The following is a 26,795-nucleotide window of genomic DNA, read 5'->3' as shown; positions in this document are numbered from 1 at the left end:
CTGCAATCACCTTGGCAATTGCTTGGGATGGACCAAAGTAGACACATACATATCCCTGTGCAGTTGCAAAGGGGGGGGGGGATCGTAGAATCATAGAGTTGGAAGAGACTACAAGGGCCATCAAGTCCAACCCCCTGCCATGCAGGAACAATCAATCAAAGCACTCCTGACATATGTTCATCCAGCCTCTGTTTAAAAACCTCCAAAGAAGGAGACTCCACCACTCTCCGAGGCAGTGCATTCCACTGTTGAACAGCCTGGACAGTCAGAATCTCAGAAACGGGCAGCCCCAGCCACTCTTGGCATCAAGAATTTTTCTGATAACAATCATTGTTCATCTGCCCCGATCATGTATGACACTGTGGTGCCCCAGTTCTGAGGCTGAGTTGGTTTATGTTTGTCCTGGACCTCCAGATGACCAGGCAAGATACATCAGGAAGATACATATTAACAACAGAAAAGACAAATTAATGTTGTTGTTTTTTCAGGAAATGTCTGGACATTTTATAAGAACGCTTTAAATATTTTTTGCAAATGCATACTTTCCATAGATAACAAAAATAATATTTTAAAATCTCCATTCACCAAATGCACACTCACGTATATTAAAAACAACATGTCCAAAGAAAAACAACAGAGCCAAGAAGAAACAATCAATTGGAAGATTATTGGGCCGTTAAAGGGCACGACTCAGCAGCAGGCTGCCCTACGCAGGTCCCAGTGAAATGAAGTGGAGGTGCTGCGCACAAGCAGCAGCAGAAAATGTAGTCCCTCGGTTGCTCGTGAGTGCAAGTCACAGATATCAGCCCTTTTGTGAGTAGTACACACTTTAAATATATAATGCCCCTAACAATGAGCCTCAAAGAAATCCCAGGCTGTTCAAGTGCTAACAATTATGCCCTCTACCAGTTAAAGGTTGCCAGTTTACAAATGATGGGCCTGCTCCCCAGCCAGCAGCAGCAGCTGCAGACATCTGAAAGCAACTCTTTTTTACAATGTAGCTGGAGGTTGAACCATGTAAAACACACAGGCACAGGGATGGGTAGAAGGATGGCACACTGTGGCAGTTCCTCCACAAGGATCAAGGCACAGGAGGTTCAGAACAGGAGCTTTGCTTCTGCTCTTCCTGAGAGAGAGATGTCTTCGAGAAGGCTGAATGCGAGCAGCAGGCTCAAGAAATAGAAAGATTTTCCCACCACTCAGTAAAGCAACCTGTACTCCTAAAGTCAGGTTGAAGGGCTAGGTCACACGCTTATTCCTTGGCAATGTGATGGTAAGTCCAGTAGTCGGGAGGAATCTGTTTTCAGCAGCGTTCAGCTTGCGTACATCTATGGAAAACCTCTGGTGTGATGTAGGGGTGGCAGTGATGGGATATGGACTGGGCATGAAGCATATTAAAGGACCACCAGCGCCTTCACACCTTAACATTATTTGGCTCAGTTCCACCATTCACGAAGTGCTCCCAGTGAACAAGGATGTCCCAGATCATGATTTTATCACTATGGATACAACAGAGGCAGGCTGAAGAAGCTCCCATTTTTCCCCCTTGAGAGTCAGGATTCCAGATGGCACAAATGCTGCCATGTCTTTTGTGGGAAAACAACCCATTAGAACCATCCAAAGATATCAGCCATTCTGTTTCCTTTGCAGATGGACAAACCAACGAAAAGGAAAAGCCTCCTCAAAATCCCAGAACAGCATTTGGTCCAAGCCTTCATACTTTGGGATTACTTGGGGGTTTCAAAGCCTAAGGGGGAAACAAAGAAGTGCCAAGATGAAACCAGAAAGCAAGGGATTATGGCAAATTAAAGGTGCAGTCCTAAAAAGGGTCCAAGTGTGGTGGGGAAGTGAGTTTTATTTGAGGTCTAGTGGGGTCCAGGCCTGGCAGCAAGTCCATTATCCCAGTCTGTCTTATGTCATGTCAGAAATATAGCTTTTCCCCTTTCATAAATCAGATATATGAATGTAAGGGATTGGTTGGGGGAGTTAGAGCTTTTAATCATCTCAGAGAATTTATACTATGGTCCTTATCCTAAATACGCCAAGTCCCACTAAACTCAGCAGAACTTGTTCTTGAATGACCACACTTGGGAAAATGCTGCCTTGTGTTAGAGGAGCAACTCAGACTCAACTGTAAACATTCAGCTTAAAGCTGTAAACATTCAGCTTAAAAGGTTTCTGTGACCTAACTCCTCCCCACTCCCGACAATTCAATTTACTGCCCTCGCATACTGAAAGTTGTCACTGAAGGAAAAGCAGTGGCCTGTGCGGTGGCGGGTGAGCTCTCTCCCTTCCTACCACTTCCCCACTCAAAATTAGCTCCTTCTGACTGCTTTCTCTTCCTCATATCTTTTCCCATAACAGGAGAGAAGAAGCTTTGCCACTGTTTCACCCTCAATGGCAGCCCTGGTATACATGTGTGGGGTAGGGAGGGGGCGGTTGGGCCATGGAGACCTTTAAAGGTGGCTGGAGAAAGCAGTTTTGAAAAGTAATCAAGTAAGGTGGAAAAACTGAGTGGCCTCTTCCCCATGCTGCCATCCCTTTTCTGAAAGTGTCTGCCATGACTACTTGTTAATTAAAATAAAAGTGTGTTCAAGTTTCTCCTGAACGTCATGCAGAATGTAATCTTCTTGGGGCGAATACTTGCCCATAAACTAATATATCTGTAAAATGTATATTTTATGCATCTGAAGCTCACAACTCAAATTTCTTTGACTTGTTTCTCCTCTTCTACACAACTCTTAAAAACACAGGAGCCCAGAAGACTACTCTTGGTGCAGTCCCACACACATCCTCAGCAAGAAGAGGGAGGGATCTCCTTCCCATATACTTCCCATACTTATAAAAATCAAGTAGACGTCTTACCTGAGGTGGAGGTGGAGGAGCTGCTTTACATTTGAAGGCAGGAGAAGGAACTGGTTTTATTTCTGACTCCTGTAAGAGAAGCACCATATTTTTTATTGGATCTCTTAATGTCAAAGGACTTCAATTATACTGACCTGAAGAGAAGTGGAATTGTTCATGCCAAGACTCTACTATCCTCAGTGCTCATGCCAATGATTAACTCATATTTATTTATTTATTTATTTATTTCTTAAATTTATATACCGCCCGATCCCCGAAGGGGATATATAGCATATAAATTCACATATACTCACACAAACACACACAGATAAAGTTACACACCTATGTATTAAGTTCTCAGCTGCACGGTTTGCACAGAAACACAGCTTTCCTGTGAAAACTGTGCTGCCTCCTGCCGCCGGGATTCCAGCTGGCCCCTGCACCCACCATGCAAATGGCGGCACAGGCAACTGAAACGGGTTACATGAACCTGTGCAAAATCAGTCTGAGTCTTCATTCTCCCTTACTATTTCACAGGCCTTTCTTCCTACCCTATATATCTTCCTAGGGGTGGGGGGGGACCCCTTAAAAGGGCATTGATTGGTGCATGTAGCTCCTTGCTGTCGGGAAAGGAGAAAAGAGGGGAAAAAATCTCAGGATTATTCAAAAGCAGACTTACTGAACTGCCGGTAAAAGAAGATAAAGCTGGCTTAGCACTTGGAACTGGAGGAGGTGGGATATTTGGTTTTACGATGGGCTGGAAGAAAAGAAAAAAGAAGTATGCTTATCCAACTATATTCACACCTGATTTAGAAATCAAGACAGCAGGCATTATTTGGACTTCGCTTCAGTCTCAATAGATATCTCAGGTTGAGGTAAAAACTGTCAACTCCTTTTAGAACAACAAGGCTGATTTCCTCTACCTTCATGTCAAAAGACTATGGCCCTTTCCACACAACAGGTGGATGCCCATATGGGGTGGAGGGCGCAAAACTCAGATTTTGTCCCGGGCTCTATTTTCCTTCACTACGCCTCTGTCACCAGGTCAGCAAAATGACATGGGGGATGACTGAAACCCCTTCCGATATAATTACAATCTGAATTGGGTACTGCACACATATAAAATGAGTAGAACTTGTATTTCACAGGATTTGGGACTCTGAGCCAAAACTGTATCCCAAGGAGCCCTGGACATAGTAGTTCTGTGAGAAAGGGTTATGGATTTCTAACCATGAATGCTGGAGTAGATGGGCCCCTTGTGTAATCCAGCAGGTCTGTTCTATGTTCTTTGGTCAGACTCAGATGCTTCATATTCTTACCGTCTTGGCATTCTGGTAGCTGACCAACTTCCGCTGCGATTCCTCGTCAGGAATTGTCTAAGGAATGATAGAAACACAAATTAGATGACTGTTATTAAAAAGGAGGAAATTTGCATTCAGATTTATACTGCCAATTCCAAACATCAAGTAGATTTAGTCAAGAACACTGATGGTAAGGCTTTCCCAGACTGTACTTCTTCACACACATACACACACACAAATCCCTGCATGTTGAAAAATAACAGGTCAGGAAATGGATTTTATTTTACATTTTCTGTAACATGTAATCTTTTCCTTTTTTTTAGTTAGCAGAGGCTTATTATGTGACTGTATTATTATTTATTTTTTTAAATTTGAAAAGTAATGTTCAGCAGTAAATTAATATATGAGATGCAATTATAGCCGCTACATGCCATTTTTATCTTTCATTTTTATCTTTTATTGTGTTAGCAATATTTGTTCTGGCCCATGCTATATGGAATAAAGATTTGATTAGCTTTCTACTTACAGCGCAAACTGGTGGTTTGCTTGTTTGTGGTGGAGGAGGTGGTGGAATGCGTAAACTTGTGGGGTTGACCTGAAAACAGGACACCATGGAAACATTTTTACTTATTTATTTAATATTTAGTTCATCACTCTTTAGACACTTTGTGCTGTTTCTCACCTCTTGGGGAACATGTACAGGGTTCATATGCTGTCTTCTCTTCTGTTCTGGTCTCGAGAAACCAGGGTTTGCAGATCCATTCATGTTCTTGTGAACGCTGTCAGAAAAGCACTAAATATCAGCAGGGGCTTAAGGAAGAGACTGTGATCCAGCAACAGAGTACAAGTTTGACCTGTAGAAGATCCCCAGTTCAATTCTTAACATCCCAGGCTTAGAAGAATCAAAAGGAGAGGGCTGGAAAAGATCTTTCTCTGCTGTACATATGCTACTCAAGTTGTAAAAGTATCAAAATTTGGGCAAGAGAGAAGGTTTGGCAATACCCAACATTAAAGTATATTATCAAGCAGCTGGTTTCGTTTGGATTGCAGATTAGATTAAGAACCCAGAGACAGATTAGAGACAGCAGGATTGGAAGTAGGCTTAAGCAGAAGCAGAACTGGGCAGATAAATCAGCTATGAAAAAATACAGATCTGAAGGATAATCAAGTTATAAGCAATAGACAGTTAACAATTTGAGATACAAGAAAAGAGAGAGAATCAGTCCTCCAAAAACTCTACTAATGTCACTCATTGAAGCATATTATAAGAATGTGATGAAAGATACCGATCTTGTAAGATATCAAGACATGATAGATCCTCAAGGAAAAAATCAAATCCTGGCAAAGAGAAACAGATGAAGGCAAATTTTTTTACAAGGGCTATTATATTTTCAAGTAGCCTCAAGAGAAAGAAAGGAAATCAACTCAGCAAGAGGTGTGATATGAGGATAGACAGAAAAGGAAAATTTGAAGCAAAAAGAATGTTTATTACAACAAATATATAAACTTCTACTGCAATATGATACAGACACAGAACAAGTGAAAACACGTCTGATTCAATGGATGCAAAATTTTGATGGAGAGATACATTTCCAAAAATGGGAATCATTATGGACTAAATAATAATGGAATAAAATTTACAGCTTGTCAAACTTTAAGAGAAAAGTAGTAGAAGATGTTATACCACTGGTATATTACACCAAAACACATTGAGAAAATGAACTAGAATTATGAAAGAATATGTTAGAAATTCAGAGAAGTCAATAGCTCTTTTTATCACATGTTGTGGTCATGCAGAAAAGCGAAAAACAGTTTGGAAAGAGCTACGTGCAGAAATACAAAACATTATAAAGATTAGATTTGGTTTTACTAACACGTGTAATAACAGTCTTGGCATCCATAGCAAATTTAATCTTTACAATAGGGGGCAAATATGCCAGCAGGGTGAGCAGATACATTAAGGGCAGGCAATATGCTGTGCATATTGGCAGCACCCGAACACAGAAGCTACCACCATGCAGGTGCTCCTCTGGTACAGACACCTGTACTGGTGCAGGTGGGGGTGGAAAGCTTCCAAAGGGCTTTCAGCCCTGAAAGACCCTCAAAGGTAGCCAGAGATTTACGCCACCAAAAAAGGTGGCTTATGTCATTGGCCTGTATGGATTTTTTTGAACAGCTGGAGATTTCTCTCTTTTTCCAGCTTCCTGCACCACCTGAAATTCCTTTTGATGGCAGTACAGCTGTGCAGTGGTGGCACCATCCCCAGCCACCACAAATCTGCCCCCCATGGATCAAACTGTAAGAGCCCTAATGAAGAATTCCCCCCCAAAAGAAAAATGTACTTCTCATATTTTTTCATGTATGAAAAAGTAATAACGGATGGAGAAGTATATTGTTGATGAGTTATGTCTAAACAATAAGTAGTTTGCTTAGGTTCAGTAACAAATTAATTGTGCTGGAGTTTTTTAAAATATGTAATGGAAAATTATATTAAACAAAAAAATCTAGAAAATAATAATAGTAATATTAGTAATTTAGCCTGATGGTATTTGTGATAAACACACAAGCCTTGAACTTGGTTCAAGGGGAGCCCACAATCTAAACTGTAAATATTTATTTATCCTTTTTTTAAAAAAAAGTTCTAGTAGGCTCATTCGGCACATGCAGAATAATGCACTTTCAAACTGTTTTCAGTGCTCTTTGAAGCTGTGTGGAATAGCAAAATCTACTTGCAAACAGTTGTGAAAGTGGTTTGAAAACACATTATTTTGCGTGTGCGGAAGGGGCCATAGATCAGTTCATGTAAGACTTAACAGTGTTGGTTTCTTCTCTTTGCCTCCTTTTTGACCCCTTCTTGAGACTTACCTGTTTTGCAAAGTCTTTTCTGAATCACAGCACTACTTTCTCTCCACCCTCCTATCCCCAGTGTTAATTCTTGAATTCTTCCCCCATCTTGTCTGATTATTGTAGTTTATCAGCCACCACTACAGCTTTTGTTACCACAACTTAACATGGTGAAATCGTTAATGGGAGTTTTATAGTATTGTTGTTTTAATTTTTGTATGGTTATTTTAAAATGTTTTAATGAATTGTTATTAACTTTGTTATGACCTGCCCTGAGCCCTATGGGAATAGGATGGGATATAAATTTGAAATGTAAACAAACAAACAAACAAACAAACAAAACTATACTAATATACAAGTGTGGGAATGGTTAAACCTTGTCCCTCCCTTCCCTTCCCTTGTGCTTCTGCTGTGCTCACATTCCCAAACTACAGTAGTGTTAGTAGCAAACGTCGAGAGGCAAACAGAGAATTGCAGAGATGATGAAGGGGAACAATATGCAGGAAAAAACAGCACAGCAGACAAAATGGTGAAAAGAGTTTCTTTCTCATCACAGATTTGTTCTCTCTGTACTTCTTTAAGGTACTCATTTTAAACTGTTCTTCAAAACAGTTTGGACTAGGAACTTGCTTTCATTTTAAAATAAATGCATCACATTTTTTCTCTAGAATACTTAGGATTCTCTGCTACCCAATTATGCCTTGGATGCAACACAGAATTTACATGCAAGGGGGACAAATTTCACCAGTTCCCATGTCAGATGTCTGGCTCTCCTCTCATGCTCTTCTTCATTCCCCCATGGGGCAGCAGCATTTCAGGGGACATTGGGCCACTCCCCACATACCTCTTCTAAGTGCAACGCCGCAGCGACCCCGAGTAGAAAAGCCTCCGTGGCTTTTGACAACGGAGACATTTGTTCCCCACTCATTTGCCATTCAGGAAATAACGCAGGGGAGAAGGGGAGCAGGAGCAGGAGTTCCATGGCAATTGAGCGTTCTGATTGGCTGGCACACACCTACCCACAGTGAATTGATTGGGCAGGAAAACGAAAGTGAAAATCAGTTTCGGTTTCCACTGCCCACAACCTCGTGCGCTCAGCGGCACTTTGCTGTGAATGGGCGCTGCCAAGCCGCAAAGCCGTGGAGCTTGAGCAAAGGGAGCAATGTTGGCATGTTGCGTTGTGCACACGTCTCAATTTCCGCGAGCGTGCATTGTAAAAGAGGATGTCTCCTCGTGTCTACATCATCACGTAGCTCCATGTCGCGCACTTTCTGACGGAGACACCCTCCCCTAAACAAAATTGTGGTTCCTGTTTCCTGATTGGCCGGAAAGCTGTGCATCACAGCGAATCAGCTGAGGTTCCCCACCACCCCGCGGCACCCGCGAGGATTTTGAAAATGTTGCTCTTTTCAGAGGACCTAATTTGCCGTGCGGCAAGGAGGTGGGAGAGTGGCAAATTCTGGGCAGCTGCGCAGTGGCCGCTGGTGTTGTGGGGAACGTCCAGAATCCCCATGTTTTATAAATAGGTGACCCCGCGGCTTATGGTGAGTGGGGAGTGACCCATTGTGACCTTCAGCAGGAGGAAGAAAGGGGGTGTCACACTCAGAGGTGGGATCCAGCAGGTTCTCACAGGTTCCCGAGAGTAGGTTACTAATTATTTGTGTGTGCCGAGAGGGGGTTACTAATTGGTGATTTTGCCACGTGATTTTTGCCTTAGTTACGCCTCTCCTCTCAGCAGTAGCGTGCAGAACTTGAAGCAGTCTAGCAGGAGGTGCACCGGAGTGCGTGGCAGCCTGCACCTGCATGCATTCGTTTCCCGCCCAAGGACCGGCGCAGCGGCTGCGTCCTTGCCACAGCCCCGCCCAGGAATGCCCCACCCCCGTCATGCCCGCCCATGCCCCTGTCATGCCCCGCCCAGCCCCATTGGCGCTAAGCCACAGTTTGAATCCCACCACCATGGGAACCTGTTACTAAAATTTTTGGATCCCACCACTGGTCACACTCCATGGAAAGAAATCCTTTCTATCCATATAAATCTGGTGGATCCATGTCTATACTTCCTGCTTTGTGATCACTGAATTAGCAACTAGACAGAATGCTTGGAGATCTGTGATTGGATCTCCCTAACACTTCTAAATACGAGAGCACATGCATGAGTTCACATCAGACAAGGATTCAAGAGAAGCCCTGGCCCTTCTTCCTCCACATCAGGGACGTAGGTATAGATTTTGGGGGGGGGTGGGGATGGGGCCACACCCACACCCGCCCCTAGGGCATGGCCACGCCTCCCCAAGCCCTGCCCCTGGCCTGGCGCTTATAAAAGCAGCTCTCCAAGATCGGGGATGGCAGACTCCCCTGCCCTCCCCTCCCCTGCCCCTCCCCTCTGGGCAGAGGCATAGAGGGGAAATGGAGCCTGATGCAAAATCTGAGTTTTGCCCGTCCACCCCCACCACCCCCGGGCAGCTGCTGTGATGCTGGAATCCACCCCCAAACAGCATCACTTTCAATGGTGTTCAAACTAGAGAGCCCAAATCCTCCCTTTAAATCCACCTTAAAGGGAGAATCTGGGGTCCCCAGTTAAACAACATTGAAAGTGATGCTGTTTTGGGGTGGATTATCCCCCACCCTGAAACAGCATCACTTTCAATGTGGCGTAGTGGTTAAGAGCAGGTGCATTCTAATCTGGAGGAACAGGGTTTGATTCCCTGCTCTGCCACTTGAGCTGCGGAGGCTTATCTGGGGGAATTCAGATTAGCCTGTGCACTCCCACACACGCCAGCTGGGTGACCTTGAGCTAGTCACAGCTTTTCGAAGCTCTCTCAGCCCCACCCACCTCACAGGGTGTTTGTTGTGAGGAAGCAAGGGAAAGGAGATTGTAAGCTCCTTTGAGTCTCATACAGGAGAGAAAGGGGGGATATAAATCCAAACTCTTCTTCTTCTTCCAAACTGGGGACCTCAGATTCTCCCTTTAAATCCATGCCAAAGGGGGTGGATTTAAAAGGAGAATCTGGGGAAATTTGGGGGGTGCCTGCTGTCAGGGGTGAAATTGTTAAACTAGAAACACCAAACTTTCAGGGTATCTTTAGGAGTCTCTCCTAATGATACCACCCAGGTTTGGTGAAGTTTGGTTCAGGGGGTCCAAAGTTATGGACCCACAAAGGTGTAGCCCCCATCTCCTATTAGCTCCCATTGGAAACAATGGGGGATGGGGCACCCCTTTTGGGAGTCCATAGCTTTGGACCCCCTGAACCAAACCTCACCAAACCTGGGTAGTATCATCAGGAGAGTCCCCCAAACAATCCCTGAAAGTTTGGTGCTGCTAGCCCAAACAATGCACCCCCTGCAGGCCACAAACCGAAAAATCACTAAAATGTTTTAAAAACCCACAAACGGGTGGGCGGAGCTTCGGACATGAATTGGGGGGGTTCAAACACGAGAACCCCCCCCCTTACCTATGTCCATGCTCCACATGGTTTTACTAATCCAGAGTTCCTCAGCATGCTGCACATGGGGGCAAATGGCCATTTAAGATTTGAATGGCTATTCAATTTTTAAAAAATGTTGCATTAGTTTCTACTGCAGCACAAGGATCTCCACTGTATGACTGAAGGTAAGCTGTGGTAGCCATTTTATCACTGGCTCCATCACTTGCAGTAGCTATATTGTGGCAGACATTTTGTGTCTGTGCCCATCATGCTGTGTCAGAACTCCAAAGGTGCCCATGAGCTCACAAAGATTGAGGACCCCTGTAATTATTTCCACCACCACAGGGGCAGTAATTAGCCCCAGTAAGGAAAAAATGGACAAAGAGGGGCCCTGAGTTTGCTAGGCCCTCCATGTGGTGTGCACGCATCATGGCTCAATGATATCCCTTAGCTCTTGTGGCTGCAAAGGTAAAGGTTTGAGGAACTCAGAATTGAATTTTTTGGGGGGATCGATGAATACAGCTGTTGCATCTTCACTCTGACATCTGGCCTCCCAGGTTGTTCCTGCCCAAAGAATACTTGACAGATCTGACAATTATTTGCTGGAAGCCTTCACCTTTTGTTTCGTATCTTCATCATAAACAGGTAACGCCACAACAAAGCACCGATGATTGCTAGGACAGCAAGGGTTGCCAACACAGCAACAGTGGTGATGATGATATCTGCAAAGGGGGAAAAGGACATAAATAATTCTTAATTTCTTCAGGAGATGTTGTGTGAAAAAGAGAATCTCTGGACACCAGCTGCCCCAAGCCAACGTCGTCCTGATATGTGACACAGAAAACTCCATTGAGTGCCAATGAAGAAGAAGAGTTGGTTTTATACCCTGAAATTCTCTTCTGTAAGGAGTCTCAAAGTGGCTTATAATCACCTTCCCTTCCCCTCCACTCAAAAGAGGCACCTTGGGGGTTGGCTGGGGCTGAGAGAGTTTGGAGAGAACTGTGACTGGCCCAAAGTCACTCAGCAGGCTTCAGGTAGAGGAGTGGGGAATCAAACGCAATTCTCCAGATTTGAGCCCACCACTCTTAACCACTACACCATGCTGGGTACTCCTAAGCGTTACACCCTTCAGATATAACTGAATTAAATGGATTTACAAAGGTTTAACTCTGGCCCTTTCCCCACTTACTTTAAGCCCCGCGCTACTCGAGGAGAGTAGCGCGGGGTCCCTCGGCACTCCCCACTGAGAGGGGCGGCGACAGCGCAGCCACCCCGACGCTGCTGCTGTCGCACCCCTCAGCGCGAGGCATTCCTGGCGCTCTTTCAAAGGGCGCCTTTTGGTGACCCCGCTCAGAACGCGGGGTTGTGGGAACGCCCAGGCGCGCGCCAGGGATGCCCCGCGCTGGGGATTGCGCGCAGCAACCCTCGGAAAAGGGTAAGTGGGGAAAGGGCCTCTGCTTAGGCTTGCACTGCAAATCTCCACCCTGCTGAGTGTCCTTGGGCCAGTCGCTCTGTCTGAATTACTTCACAGGGTTGTTGTTGTTGTGAGGATAAGGAGGGGAGGAGAGATAAGTTGTAATCGGCTTTGTTTCCCATTGGAGAGAAAAGTGGGGGATGAACATAAGCATTGCAGATCTGTGACTGGATACTCTACTGTGTAATTCGGCTGCAAAAAATCAGCTGTGAGTGGAGGGGCAATAAGGATTGGGAGATAGTAGGCTTAGTAGGGGAAGATAGGTTTAACTGATCCAATCCCATCCCTAGGATAGTCACATAATTTTTCAGTCTAACCTACCACATTGGACCACTGGGGGTAGGGGGGATCCTGCAAGCAGTCGAGTTTTTCAGACAAGAGTGGAATGAAAAGTGGAAATCCATACAGTATGAGACACCATTCTGTTTCAAAATCCTTCATTCGGTCCTTCATTCAGTCAGAGAGAGGGACTATATCACATTATGTAATACAGTACACCTCGCAGAGCATGTATCTGCAAACACAGACCTTTCTCACCCACCTACAAGAAGTGGAAGTTTTATCTTCTCAACAGCCATTTGTGAACTGGAGAGAATTCAACAGGATTGCATCCAACTGGATTGGGTGCACTTGCTTTGATCCTTGATCCCCGAGATGCCCTTCCTACACAACCTAGTGATTTTTTGTAATCCTTAACTAGGATTTTAAAAAATTAAAACGATTCTCACATTGTATCCTGCAGAAGCAGTGACTTAAGGAAAAATAAGCTACATTGCTCTTGGGTACGGAAGACAAATTTTAAAGATGGGACTTTGGTCGTTTCCCCACTTACCTGCTGCTGCGCGCTACTCTCCCCAAGTAGCGTGGGGTCCCCCGGTACTCCCCACTACAGGGGTGGCGACAATGCAGCCGCCCCGACGCTGCCGCTGTCTCGCCCCCTCAGCGTGCGTCATTCCTGGCTCTCCTCAAAACGGCGCCTTTTGATGACCCATTGTGGGGAAGCCCGGGAGCGCGCCAGAAATGACGCGCACTGGGAGTAGCGCGCAGCAACCTTTGGTCGAGGTAAGTGGGGAAACGACCTTTAGTACCAGGCAAGCGAGAGGCTTTTTGGCACCACAGGTGAACTATGACTCTCCCACACACGCACACTTTCAATAAAGAGAAAAACGACGTCTAGAATGAACTTTGATTTTATTTTAGTTGGCATTCAAAATTAAACCATACAAAATTAAAGCTGAGGTTTTAATTATTTGTGTTTACTTTTCATTAATCCTAACACAATCGTACCGTATGAACTAAACCGCCCAGTAACTGACATGTTAACGCTTTAATTTTTTTTCCAAATTGTACAGTGCTTCTGGTTAGCACAACAAGAGATAGCACACCAGAGAAAAGAAATACACTTCTGTCTAATGGGGTCATTGAATGTGCAGTCTCATTGCAGCCAACTTATGGGGATCCCACAGGGTTTTCAGGGCAAGAGACATTCAAACGTGGTTTGCCATTACCTTCCTCTGCATATGAGCCAGGAATTCCTTGGAGGGCTCCCATCCAAATACTATCCAGGGCTGACCCTGCTTAGCTTCTGAGATCTGTCAAGATCAGGCTAGCCCAGGCAGGCCATCCAGAGCAGGGCTTCTTAAAGGCTAGCACCCTAAGTGACCATTCAGTTTGTGCGCATCATCAGGCTGGCTCTGATACAGCAAGAAATATAGGGCTGCTGCTAAAAATAGCAACCCTACAAGACGTTTTCTCTTCACAGTGTAGCATAGGTTGGCACACATATAACCATCTGCTCACTGAGTGTTTTCCCTGCGCTTGACTTTGAACAGCAGCCAATTATATGGCTCATAGAGAAACACTATGTAATGATGTCAGGACACATGGTAGCTAGCCCTTCCTTGTATGGAAGGGAAAGTTCCCGTTTCAACTCACGTCTGTTCCCTGTGGGGTTGTCACACTTTGGTGGTGCCCATCCTACTTCACATTGGCATTGCAATTCATGATCACAGACCTAAGAAAGCACAAATCTCTCATTAGTCTTCACAACAGACACATGAAAGGGAAGCCAACAATAGATTCTCATATGTTTTATGGGCAGTTAATGCCCTGCTTGAGCAAAGTGGAATCCAGATTTTTCCTTCCATTGGGTCAGAAGCTTGGGCCTCCTCTCATAGAAACACAAAAATGGCTGCGGGACATCCCTGGATATGAGTTCTTTGTTAGTTTCAAATATTTATTCACTTATAGCTCCCGTTTCTCACTGAGACTCAAGGCAGATTACAAAATTTAAAACAATACAATGGGGCCAGTACCAGACATATAACAAACATTATAATAGGATTAGATTCTAACGTTCTAGAATAGGATTCTAACAAAGATAGAAAACACTAATCTTGGCATCGTGCCTTTCAAATATTGGGTTTCGAAGTGGTTAGCAAATCTCTTGAAAATGCATTATAACAAAATAGCAATGCAGCATTAACACAAGGACATAGGTAAGGGGGGGTTCTCGGGCTCAACCCCCCCATTACATGTCCGAAGCTCTGCCCCCCTGCCCCCCCCCCCCGTTTGTGGGTTTTTTGAATTTTTTAATTCTTTTTTGTTTTTGGCATACAGGGGGTGCAGTTTTTAGGCTAGCAGCACCAAAAATTCAGGGACTCGTTGGTAGACTCTCCTGATGGTACCAGCCAGGTTTGGTGAGGTTTGGTTCAGGGGGTCCAAAATTATGGATTCCCAAAGGGGGTGCCCCCATCCCCCATTGTTTCCAATGGGAGCCAATAGGAGATGGGGGCTACACATTTGAGGGTCCATAACTTTGGTCCCCATGAACCAAACTTCTCCAAACCTGGGTGGTATCATCAGGAGAGTCTCCTAACGATACCACCCAGGATTTTTGAAGTTTGTCAAGGGGGTCCAAAGCTATGGACTCCCAAAAGGGGTGCCCCATCCCCCATTGTTTCCAACAGGAGCTAATTGGAAATGGGGGCTACACATTTGAGGGTCCATAACTTTGGAACCCATGAACCAAACTTCTCCAAACCTGGGTGGTATCATCAGAAGGGTCTCCTAAAGATACCCTGAAAGTTTGGTGCTGCTATCTTAACAATTTCACCCCTGACAGCAGGCACCCCCCAAATTTCCCCAGATTTTCCTTTTAAACCTTCAGTATGGGTTTAAAGGGAGAATGTGAGGTCCCCAGTTTAAAAAGTGAAAGTGATGCTGTTTAAGGGTGGGGGATAATCCACCCCAAAACAGCATCACATTAAATTTTGTTTTAACTGGGGGGCCCAGATTGTCCATTTAAGGTGGATTTAAATGGAGAATCTGGGCTCCCTAGTTTAAACACTGTTGAATATGGTGCTGTTTGGGGGTGGATTCCAGCATCACAGAGGCTGCCCATTGGGGGCCCCCGCAAAACTCAGATTTTGCACCGGGCTCCATTTTTCCTAGCTGTGCCTCTGCCCGGAGGGGAGGGCAGAAGGGACTGCTGGCTGGGAGTGCAGCCGGTGGTGGGACGGGGGAGGGGAGTCTGCCGCCCCTGGCCTCGGAGAGCTGCTTTTATAAGCACTGAGGCTGGGGGTGGGGCTTGGGGAAATGTGGCCATGCCCCCAGGGGCAGGTGGGGGCGTGGTCTCACCCCCAACCCCCCCTAAAAAATCTATACCTATGTCCCTGTATTAACATATGTACCACTAACAGTTAAAAACGAACTGCAACTCATATTTCCTGGCCTCAGAATACAAGCTTCAACACAAAGATAAATGTTACAGTCTCTGATGTCTTCACTGGTTCAAGCATTGGAGACAATATTTCCAAGAGTGCCTGGGGTATATCTTCAGCACTGCCAAAATAGCACTTGAAGTGCTAGGGGTCCTAGGGGTGAAGTGGAGGAAAAAGGGGAGAAGCGACTCTCTTCCCTCCCAGAAGTGTGAGCCAGCGGCAAGGTAAATGGAGAAAAGGAAAAAGGGACAGGAGAGAAAAGGGAAAGAAGCTTTGCAAAAACCACCCTATCCCCACATTATGAGCAATCCATGCTCTAACATTAATACATAAAAAGCGTTATGGTGTTGCCTTCATTTTTCGAAAGAAATTGTGTTCTTTAATTTTATGGTCGGGAAACTGAGGGCCTTTCCCCACTCCCTTCCATCCCCCCTATGCCGTGCGCTGCTCTCAGCGCGCGGCATCCCAGGCGCGCGCCCAGGCGTCCCCATGACCCCGCACTCTGTGCGGGGTCGTCAAAAGGCGCCGTTCGGAAGAGCGCCTGGGATGCCGTGCGCTAAGGGGGCGTGACAGCGGCAGCGTCGGGGCGGCTGCGCTGTGGCCGCCCCTGCCGTGGGGAGGGAGGAGGAACCCCGCGCTACTCTCCTCAAGTAGCACGGGGCTTGCGGTAAGTGGGGAAAGGCCCTGACACACCAAGTGGCTCTTCTTTTATTGCTCGATGGCTGTAGTCTGGAATACTGAATGTCAGGTTCCCTTGGGGTATTAAGCTTGATGGTATTTGGGACAGGGGCACTGGGATGAGGAGGATGCAAGTGATGAAAGGAATAGAAGAGCCAGAAACTGAGTCAATGAAGCTCTATGGTCTATTGAGAAACATGATCCTGGGAGAAAACGAACAGGATAACAAATGCAGGTACACCATGAAGTTCTGATGAGGGAATTGATCATATGGCAAGCCTGAGAGTGTTAATAAAGCTCATCAAAATCAGAGGGCATTATTATTCCTTGATTTTGATGAGTAATTTATACACAAACCTTACCGCATGGTTTTGGCAATGAGCAGAACAGTTGGTGGATCTGTAGGCTCTCTCAAGGTCAACACATTGTCCCATGCTGCAGACCTGAAAGTCAAAGACCAGGTAATCAAAAAAAAAGTCTAACTTTTCAGAAAACAGTGCGCTATTTCCAGAACCTAAGACCAGAATGCTCTATAAAAGACTGGTGATTGTGACCTCGGGGTCATGAAGGAATTTTCCTCCAGGTCAGATTGCCCTCTGGAGGTTTCTTGTCTATCTCTGGGCATAGAGCAGGGGTCATAGGGAGCGTGGGATGGGGAGGTAATTGTGAATTTCCTGTAGAGATGACCTTCAAGATACCTCCCAAAGGAGCAGCAGTGGCAAGGAAGTTAAGAGCTCGTGTATCTAATCTGAAGGAACCGGGTTTGATTCCCAGCTTTGCCGCCTGAGCTGTGGAGGCTTATCTGGGGAATTCAAATTAGCCTGTACACTCCCACACATGCCAGCTGGGTGACCTTGGACTAGTCACAGCTTCTCAGAGCTCTCTCAGCCCCACCCACCTCACAGAGTGTTTGTTGTGAGGGGGGGAAGGGCAAGGAGATTGTAAGCCCCTTTGAGTCTCCTGCAGGAGAGAAAGGGGGGATCCAAACTCCTCCTCCTCCTCTTCCTCTTCTTCTTATATGTTTCTAGAAGCCACAGTCCTCAGTTTGCAAGATCTGAGCAAAGTTGTTAATGATAGGACATTTTTGAGGTAATTCGTTCATGGGGTCACCATAAGTCAGAAGCAACTTCATGGTACATAACAAACACACAACGCGTGCACACATTATAAAGATGGTGTTCCAAAGTGCAGCGGTCTTACTAGCTGCACATCAGAACTGAATATTTCAGAGGTGTCCTTTACTAACCATGTCTTCTCCACATTTTGTCCCAGAAGCAACCATTCCATGATCTTCTCCAGCTCTGCTTGGGAAACTGCCTTTACATTGATCAAATGCAACTAGGCTTCCAGACGTAGGCATTCTGGAACCACCTGTGCAGAACAGCTTTCCACACTTTAAATCTCTGTATCGGAAACAAGTCATTGCCAATTTAAAATAACAGTAGACCAGCATAGGAAAGCCAATGCCTTCAGTAGCCTGTAATTATTTTTCACCAAATAAATTTGTTACATTTATCAGATATCAAGACCCCCACAGCTGCTAGCAGTTAAAACAACAAACAAATAAGAAGCCCTCTGATTTGCTTACGTTCTTCCACATGGTATAAATGTGCCATTTGCTTTCCTGCAGTGTCCATAATACACCCCATTCTGATTTATATTGAAACAAGAATCTGCAGCAACTGTGGCCCCTAGGAGGAAAAACATTTAGTTATCAAGGAATAGAATTAAAATGGTATGAACAGTATTTATATATTTATTGAAATATGTTTGCCATTATGCTGTGCAACAGGTATCCAAAGCAGCTTGCTTAAAATCGCCAAAATAAATATAGCCAATTAATTACCATCCATGGTTACACTGTGGATTGATAGATCCAGACCTATATTTCCTGTTAGGAGATAACAGAATTTCCCTAAGTTCTATGGTTTTTACTATAGAGTTTCAGGAAAAATTGTTTATTTGGGGAATTCACATGCTCCTGAGCCCTGTTTAAGGCAGCTCATGAGCATAAACAATGCTATAAACCATCATTTCCATAAAACAGACCTCAGATCAAATCAGACCACAAATCAGCCAAAATATATAAACCCCTTAGTTAAGCTCTTGGGGAAAAGGAGATGTTTTGGTCTGGCACCTAAAAGGCAATATGGCGAGTGCTAGTGAAGCCTCAAAGAGGAGGGTGTTCCAAAAACAAGATCCTACCACTGAAAATGCCGAGTTGCTACCCATTCAACTCTGAGAGTGGGAACACAGACATCAAAGCTTGGGAGGCAGATCTTCATAAGATTTCTAAGCTGCTTTAAAAAAAATTCCAAGTGTTGAGAGTTCTGCAATTTTAGAAATCCCTCACCTGCTCCCCAAAGAGAAATGCACTGGTCCTGCAAGATAGGACATTTCCCCATGTAACAGTATCCCTTTTTGTTTTTGCACGGGAATCCATTCACACGGAAGCGATCTTCTGGACACTGATAAGAGACACCTGAGCACAGTTCTGGCAGATCACAGTCATGCTTCGCTGCCCGGCATACTGCTCCCGCTCTTCTGATCTGTTGGACAAAAAGAAAGGTCCTCCATTCCCTCATTATTTGTTACATTTATTTCTAGATATAAAGCAGAGATTATAACCATTAGCACCTTCCAAGATGGCATCTGAGTGGTAACATTACTTTTCTCTCTCCGGATTTTTTAAGCAGAGATTAACATTCAAGGCTTCTGCTCTTAGGCCAAGTAGATGAGTAAATTAAAAAACATGGGCATCCCAGTTCTCTGGCTTGGGAGATTCCCAGAGATTTGGGAGTGGTGCCTGGGGAGGGCGGACTTCACATAGAGGAAGGAGTTCAGTGTGGAGTTAATCAGTGGTGGCATTCAAGTAATTTAACAACCAGTTCCGGTGGTGGCATTCAAATAATTTAACAACTGGTTATTTACAAGCACCATTTTAACAACCGGTTCTGCCCAAGTGGTGCGAACCTGCTGAATCCCACCACTAGGGGCAATGCCACAGAGTCCATTCTCTAGAACTGCCATTTCCTCCATAGATATTGACCTCTGTAGTCTGGGGAACTTCAGGAGAACTTCAAGTCCCACCTTGAGATTCGTAACCATATGAACCCATCAAACCCCTGTCACTGTTCCTTCACCAGCTCCAGAAATAGCCAGGGCTCAGACTGAATGCAAGGCCTTGCCACACATTGATGTAATCATTTCACTCAATGGCTTAGAGGCCTCAGTCACTGCTGGAGCATTCACCTCATGAATAAGGGTCATCTAGGCTTGTCACCTTCTAAATGTGGCAGAAAACTTCTGACCTTGGTTCCAATATCCCACCCTTGAGAAACTGAGGCCCTTTCTGCACAGGCCAATAAAAGCAGGGGAAAGGCGGGTTACATGAACCCACCCTCACCCTGGCCCCTTCGCACAATTGGCTGTCCTGTGGACAGCCAGTGCATTGGCCAATGTATGCACCTTCGCACAAAGAAACTAAGAATTATTTATATACTGCATCGATATAGCAGAACACAGCAACATATCAGGTTTCATCGACTCACAAGAAAAGATTAACAAGCACGCTTCGCAACACATATGGTTACTTTGGTTTCAGAAATATGCAACGGCTCTCAATCCTCATCTGCCTAAATTCCCTAAGCAACAGGTTAGAGATGGATTCTAGCTAATGATGGCTGCAAGTTTTAGTATGGGAGTAGAATTCCCAGGCTCATTAAAAGGTGAAATGAAGCCCTTTTAAAAATTAGGGCTAGCTCGTAATGGGCTCACTATCAACCAGCCCTCTTATCACAAAACCCTCCTTTCCCCAACGATTGGGAGGAACTAGAGAAGAGGGGGCTGGAAGGCCATAAGAGAAGCCTTGCAGGTATCATCCTTAAGGTGTGGGCATCTCTGCGTAAACTCAGGAGGATGTGTGACCTTTATAGTTTCCAGTACTTTTCCTGTCTATGAAAAGCCCCAGGCAAGTCAGGATATAAAGCCAAGACTTACCTTGCAGTTTTGACAACACTCCCCAAATCCACATTCAGCATCTGGCTGCAGTTTACAAGTCGTAGCATCGCAGCAACTATTTGAACATTCCTTAAAAGCAAAGATAGCAGCAGCTATCAGTACAGTACAAGGTTTTTTGTTTGTTTGTTTGTTTGTTTTTGCCTGGTCTATTCCAGTTAGAGTTCTTTTGAAGATTAGCGTATAAGAAACACACAGCATGCATCATCTTACCTGGTTTACTAACAGTAATCATTTGCACATTTATTTCTTCATAGTCCACCTTTCTCACCGAGATTCAAATTGATTATGCAATGTAAACTGACAACAGTGTCCTGCACTAGAATGAGAGCATGCATGTACACAGTTTTGCAAGATGATTTATAACTCTGAACTTGAAAGCTAACACAGTAGGTCCTGGGAGACCACCAGGGAAGACTCTGCAGAGGGAGGAAATGGTACACCACCTCGGCTTCTACTCTGCCTTGAAAACTCCTTGCTGAGATCACTGTAAGTTGCTTGCAACTTGCTGGCACTGAGAAGTTTTTTCCCCCAAAAGCCTTATTGTGAAATGCCCATTATCCTTGCTTTCATGAACGGCTTTCATAAACTGCTTTGAAACTCCTTCAAGGTAGAGAAAAGTGGGGTATAAAAACCAACTCTTCTTCTTGATACACCACAAGGAAAAAAAGACCAGGGGAGAGAAAAAAATCACCCAGACAAAATACATAAACCATTGACTGCTGTATCAAGTTTCTCAGAGCTTCTTTTTACCCAAGCGTCAGCTGCAATTAATATCTATGAAATGAACTAAAAAAAAATCAGCTCTACTTTAGCTCAAAGGCATACATATATGCTGCACAAAAGCCGGTGGTGAAGCTGCAAAGGGGCAGGGGCGGGCGCCGCGGCCCAGGCCAGCACCATTGGCATCACGTGGAGGTGGAAAATCGCCCCCCAGACCACCCGCCCCAGGGGCAAGGTGTGGGCAGGGCACGGGGGTGGCGCAGGCAGGTTGTGTCCCGGGCGCAGTTCCCTCTCCCTCTGTCCCTGGCAAAGGCCAACCCTTAGCAATGACTTCCCACAGAAGATCCTAGAAAAATTTCACTGCTCAGTAAGTTCCTTTCCTAGCAAATGTTTATAACATACCTCAGGGGTGCCACAGTCACATTCTTCTCCTTCTTCCACAAAGTCGTTTCCACAAACTGGTGTTGCAATAATATCTGTTGTTGATGGCATATTGGTTATACATTCTGGCATCTGGTCCATAATGTAATTCTGAAAATCATTGAGACTGCAGGAGCTGAATTCCCAGGGAGTTTGATGGCTGCTAAAATGAACAAATACATAGTCTGTTATACCAACTACTCAGGGCAGCAAAACAGCATGGGCAGAGCTGAAATTTAAAAGAAAATGATCAGTGAACTAAACACTAAACTGGAGATGGTAGACAAATGGAGGAGTGGTATATAGCTGCTGTGAAAAACTGCTGTGATAATGAAATAAAGCAATGTAACAAGGCAAATGTATTTGGATGTATCTGAATAGCTTAAACTATCAGCTCCCTGATTGTGTCCAGCAAACAAGACATAAGGCAAACTTAAGGAGTTCTCAAGCATGACATTGCTTTACTGCAGTGTTTTATCTGACACAATAAAAACAGACAGAATGGAAGAAATATGCTACTTTATTTTGGGCAATCAAACAAGTGTCATCAAAACTATTTATATTATTGTGCATTACATTACTGTGGGCAATATTAGCGACATGCTAATGCTGTGGTGGCGAACCTTTGGCACTCCAGATGTTATGGGCTGATGGGAATTGTAGTCCATAACATCTGGAGTCCCAAAGGTTCACCATCACTGTGCTAATGCATCCAGTTCAGGAGAGAAGTGGGAAAAGCAAGGCTGGGCCTGGCCTTAAACAGGCTGCCTGGCCCGCTTTCCCCGTGACATCAGGGCAACCTCCCTGATGTCACTGTCCTGCGGCGGGCCAGCTGAGCCTTGCAACCCTGGAGAGGTCTCACGAGGCAAGGGGAAGTCAGAAGACTGCAGTCTGGGCTGTCCCTTCCCCAGCAGCAATGGCGGCCAAGGTAAGCCATGATCGCTCCTTTACTGTGGGTAATATTAGCGACATGGGCCCGTCCAAACACAACCCTATAAAATCTGAAACAGGACTCAAAGCAATCAAAAGAAACCTAGGTGACTTGATCATACAATGAAACTTCAGCAAAATTCTGCATAATGCCACAGGCTAACAGAAGTGAGCTTCTCAAAAGGCCAGACACATTTCTACCAGAAACAATAGCACCTGTTTCTTCGGAAAGGAGAAGTTCTTTCATTCATTCAGTTTATTCATTCATGCCCTGGTTTTTGAGAATGTTACGGAACAATTGCAGAAGCATGCTCAAGAAACCAGCTTTCTGGTTTCAACATTTCCTAAAATAGTGGTCTGTTAGTTTTTGCTTCTAACGTTTCAGCCGCATCTATAGATGTTAGGGGGGAAAAACTACTAGAACATGGCCATACAGTTTGGAAAACCCACAACACCAGTTGACTCCAGCTGTGAAAGTCTTCAACAAAACATAAAACTAAACACTTTCTCATTTGTTTTGGTTTTTCCCATCTGCTTCTAGTGTGGGAACATCAGAGTGAAACAAATGGGGGTACTTTTCCAATCATTTTCCAAAGGAATGCATTCCAAGAATGGAAGGTGACTGTATCCGAGCTGTACCTGCAGTCATCATTTAGATTCTGCAAATTCATCTGTGGCCAGCTCAGGTGAAGATCAGTATCAGGACCACTACCTTATTCCATCCACCGACATTTTCACTTCCTCCTTCTTTCAGTTCACAGGGTTGCCGAGCCAGACATAGAAACATGCAAAGGCAAGTTCTTTTCCCTTCATCCCACCCCCTCAACAAGTTTCAGTACAGTAAACAAAATTTTGCTATGAATTAACTTGGCCTCTTCTGCTTTAGAAAAATAATATATGATTGAAGGGAAAGGTGATACAGGTCTATAACATCAGGGATGTATATCAATCCAACCAAAATGGACTCGCAATTATTGGGACTTATGCAATGGGCAAAGGTTCATAACATTACAGCAGCCAAAACCTGCTACTTCACTACTAAAGGTTAGGAGTTAGAAGAATGCTGGGAGATCTACAGACAGATCTGTCAAAGGTTTTCCTTAGTATCAAGGGAGAGGAAGAGATTCACATTGCAGTAACAGTCCAGGAGAAGGGAGGGATTCTAATCTGGAGAACTGGGTTTGATCCCCCATTCCTCCACCCGAGTGGCAGAGATTTATCTGGTGAACCAGATGTGTTTCCGCACTCCTACTTTCCTGCTGGGTGACCTTGGGCTGGCCAAAAATCTTTGGGACTCTCTCAGCCCCACCTGCCTCACAAGGTGTCTGTTGTGGGACGAGGAAGGGAAAGGAGTTTGCAAACCACCTTGAGTCTCCTTACAGGACAGAAAGGTGGGGTATAAATCCAAACTCTTTTTCTTAATCCCTCCCTTCACCCAAACAATGTTAACCTCAGATGCCTCCCAGATGATGCTATTTGCCTCATTGGGGAAATCATATAAGTTATCTCCATGTTGTCCAGGGGAAAAGTATTTGAAATCACGATTACAACATGGGGAGAGGGGCTGTTACCACCTGCTTGCCATGGTGTGGCTCTGATCCAAATAACCTTATAGCTACTACCTACCAACCGAACAGACATCTTAAAGTATCTCAGTTATTTTGGCCCAGAAGGGGTTCTGAGAGAACTGTGACTGGCTCAAGGTCACCCAGCAGGCTTCATTGGAACAGCACGGGATTGAACCTGGTACTCCATATTAGAATCCACCACTCTTACCATTACATCATTCCAGCTCTCTGTGACACTTTATACACAAACAGATAAAATGTCAGGGTCCCGTTTCTGCAGTGATTGGATTAATTGTTTTTACCCATTATGCAGGTAATTGCTCCAAAACAAGGCTCCATCTGGGCTGCAACTTTTTACTACAGTGCACCACAACGCCTCATTAATTCAGCCCCATGTAAGAAAACAAGCAGGCTTTGGCAGATTCCTTGGGCGTGTACTATGCCAATCACCTTACCTGAGCTGTGCCTCCATGATACAAGAGCCTGAATTGCATGTACAGAAAGTGGTGTCGTGATTCATGCCAAAGTTATGACCCATTTCATGGGCCATGGTGGCACCAATAGGAATTGGGTTTGTGTTGTGATCCTGAAGAAAAGAGAACAGTAAGTCTATTGTTAGGCTCCTGGGAAACAGAAAGGGGCTATTATTTATCAATGACACACGCCCACAAGAGATAATTTTCTGGCCCATGTTTAGCTGTTTGCATTTGACAAGGTCCCATGCTTCTCTCAGGCATAAATGTCCAGGCAAAGCAAAATAAAAGGGAACAGGTAGTAAACAATGAAATCAATGCATTGGATGAAGATCAGTCGCATTTCTTTTCAAGGAAGTTTCATTACATGGAAGACTGCAGCTACTAAGTGCCAATGTTGAGTCTATTTGAAGAAGGCAAGGTGGTAATGAAGCACCCCCTGTGTCTTTTCTGGACCCACAGTTTATAGAGTACCCCCTTGCTGAAAGCATTTGTGTGACATTTTAACATTAACATTGTACTGGATGTAAAGTGTTGCTAAGCTGCTTTAAGGAGCCAGTTTTTGGCTGAAAAGTGAGCATGTGGAAGAGTGGGGAATCAAACACAGTTCTTCAGGTTAGAATTCACAGCTCTTGATCACTACACCACACTTAACCACTACACCATGCCGTAGCAGCAGAATAGCTTTAGGCTTGAACTTTAGGTATGCCTTCTAATTCAATTTCTTCAAGCGCTAGTTTGCAAGAATTGCCTTTCCCCCTGAACCTCCTAATTCCAAAATTAAAACCAACCTGAACAATCCCTGCGGAGTGAACATCGCTGCACATGGTTCCCACAAATGCCAACCCTACTGTTGGTCCTTCTAAGTCAATTCCCCTGGAAGGAAAAGGGGGGGGGGATCAGATTTGGAGGACTTGTTACAGCCACCTTAATGATTACATTGCTTGTGAAACCAGAGAGTGTCATAGGTCTACCAGCTCTACTAATGGAGATGCAGACAAAATACATATATAATTATTGTCAATGTCATTTCTCACATAATTGACATAAAATCATAGCCACGGAGCAAAAGGTGTGGATTAGTGGCAGAATCTTGCCTGTGGAGGTCCCCAGGTTCAGACCTTGGTATCTCCAGTTAAACAATGGCTATTGTTAGAGAAGGGCCTTGGAGGGGCCATAACTCAGTGTCAGAACATCCACTTTGCATGCATAAGATCCAAGGTTCAGTCCTCAGCATCTCCAGTTAAAAGGATTAAGAATGTCTCAAATGGAGTGTTGTGGGGTTTCTGGGCTGTATGGCCGTGTTCCAGTAGCATTTTCTCCTGACATTTTGCCAGCATCTGTGGCTGGCATCTTCGGAGATGCCAGCCACAGATTCTCTGAAAATGCCAGCCACAAATGCAGGCGAAACATCAGGAGAAAATGCTACTGGAACATGGCCATACAGCCTGGAAACCCCACAATATTCCAGTGATTCCAGCCATGAAAGCCTTAGACAATGTCTCAAATATCCTTTAAAACCAGCCCACAATTTAAAAAAAGACTCATTTCATGCTTATGGGTGAAACAGGGATTCTGTTCTAGTGGTTGTGAAATACAACTAATTCATGTATTAATTTATTAATGAAGTTAGTTTATTATTACAGCCTTTAGGCCAGCCAATGAAACAGAATAATTCAATTAATGAAACAGAATAATTCAAGCTCAGTTCAGTCATGCACTGAGGTTAAAAACCCATTTTTAAAAGAGCTTAGCTCGTGTCCCGAAGACAGGCACCTGACTCTGATAAATTGCCTCAGTGGTAACAAATTTCAAAAATGTGGTGAGATGCTGTACCCACATTCTCCCTCTTTTAGTTTCACCCCTTTAGCACCATCCCTTTCCATTTGACTGGGACACAACTCTTCCCAAAGGAAGTAATACTGAGCAACAAGGAAAAATACTTTGGAGCATGTATAGAGTGTTCTCCCCTAACTATTGAGCAGCAGCAAACACATTTGTCTCAGATCTAAAGTGAAGATGGGCTTTCGTTCAAGGATGATGGGAATGTTATCGCACAATGTCAGACTTTTAGAAACTGAACAGTGCTCTCACTTCCCCTTGAGAAGATCTTGAGAACATAGGCCCAAACCATTTTTGGAAGTGTATGATATAGGTTGACCAGCCCCAATATGTGAAATCCCTGGAGATTTTGAGATGGCACCTGAGGAGGGGGGGGGGGGGGTATGAGGATGGGAGGGTGCTCAGTGGGGTATAATGCCATTGAGACCACCCCACCCCCAAGCGGCAACTTCCTCCAGGGCAACTGAACTCTGTAGTCTGGGATCAGCTGCAATTCTAGGAGATCTCCAGAGTTCTTGTGGATGTTGGCAACAC

At 44.7% G+C, this 26,795-nt stretch overlaps 1 protein-coding gene across 1 annotated transcript in view; it reads right to left on the bottom strand.

Annotated features, from left to right (window-relative positions):
* Positions 1–483: 483 nt before the first annotated feature.
* Positions 484–26,795, bottom strand: part of LOC125441593 (zinc metalloproteinase-disintegrin-like ohanin) — a 62,480-nt gene continuing 36,168 nt past the window's right edge. Inside the window, exons 10-25 of the mRNA XM_048512211.1 lie at positions 25,211–25,295; positions 24,402–24,532; positions 21,431–21,611; positions 20,288–20,377; positions 18,642–18,837; positions 17,877–17,979; positions 17,535–17,691; positions 16,651–16,731; positions 13,824–13,902; positions 11,031–11,136; positions 4,828–4,924; positions 4,672–4,740; positions 4,164–4,220; positions 3,524–3,601; positions 2,866–2,934; positions 484–1,747 (exon numbers count right to left, since the gene is read on the bottom strand). Of these exons, the coding sequence (XP_048368168.1) occupies positions 1,715–1,747; positions 2,866–2,934; positions 3,524–3,601; positions 4,164–4,220; positions 4,672–4,740; positions 4,828–4,924; positions 11,031–11,136; positions 13,824–13,902; positions 16,651–16,731; positions 17,535–17,691; positions 17,877–17,979; positions 18,642–18,837; positions 20,288–20,377; positions 21,431–21,611; positions 24,402–24,532; positions 25,211–25,295 (1,612 nt within the window). The 3' untranslated portion in view covers positions 484–1,714. The remainder of the gene's footprint in view (positions 1,748–2,865; positions 2,935–3,523; positions 3,602–4,163; positions 4,221–4,671; positions 4,741–4,827; positions 4,925–11,030; positions 11,137–13,823; positions 13,903–16,650; positions 16,732–17,534; positions 17,692–17,876; positions 17,980–18,641; positions 18,838–20,287; positions 20,378–21,430; positions 21,612–24,401; positions 24,533–25,210; positions 25,296–26,795) is intronic.

This window comes from Sphaerodactylus townsendi, linkage group LG12, assembly GCF_021028975.2.
Source record: "Sphaerodactylus townsendi isolate TG3544 linkage group LG12, MPM_Stown_v2.3, whole genome shotgun sequence".
NCBI lineage: Eukaryota > Metazoa > Chordata > Lepidosauria > Squamata > Sphaerodactylidae > Sphaerodactylus > Sphaerodactylus townsendi.
This window is presented reverse-complemented; position numbering and strand designations above follow the sequence as displayed.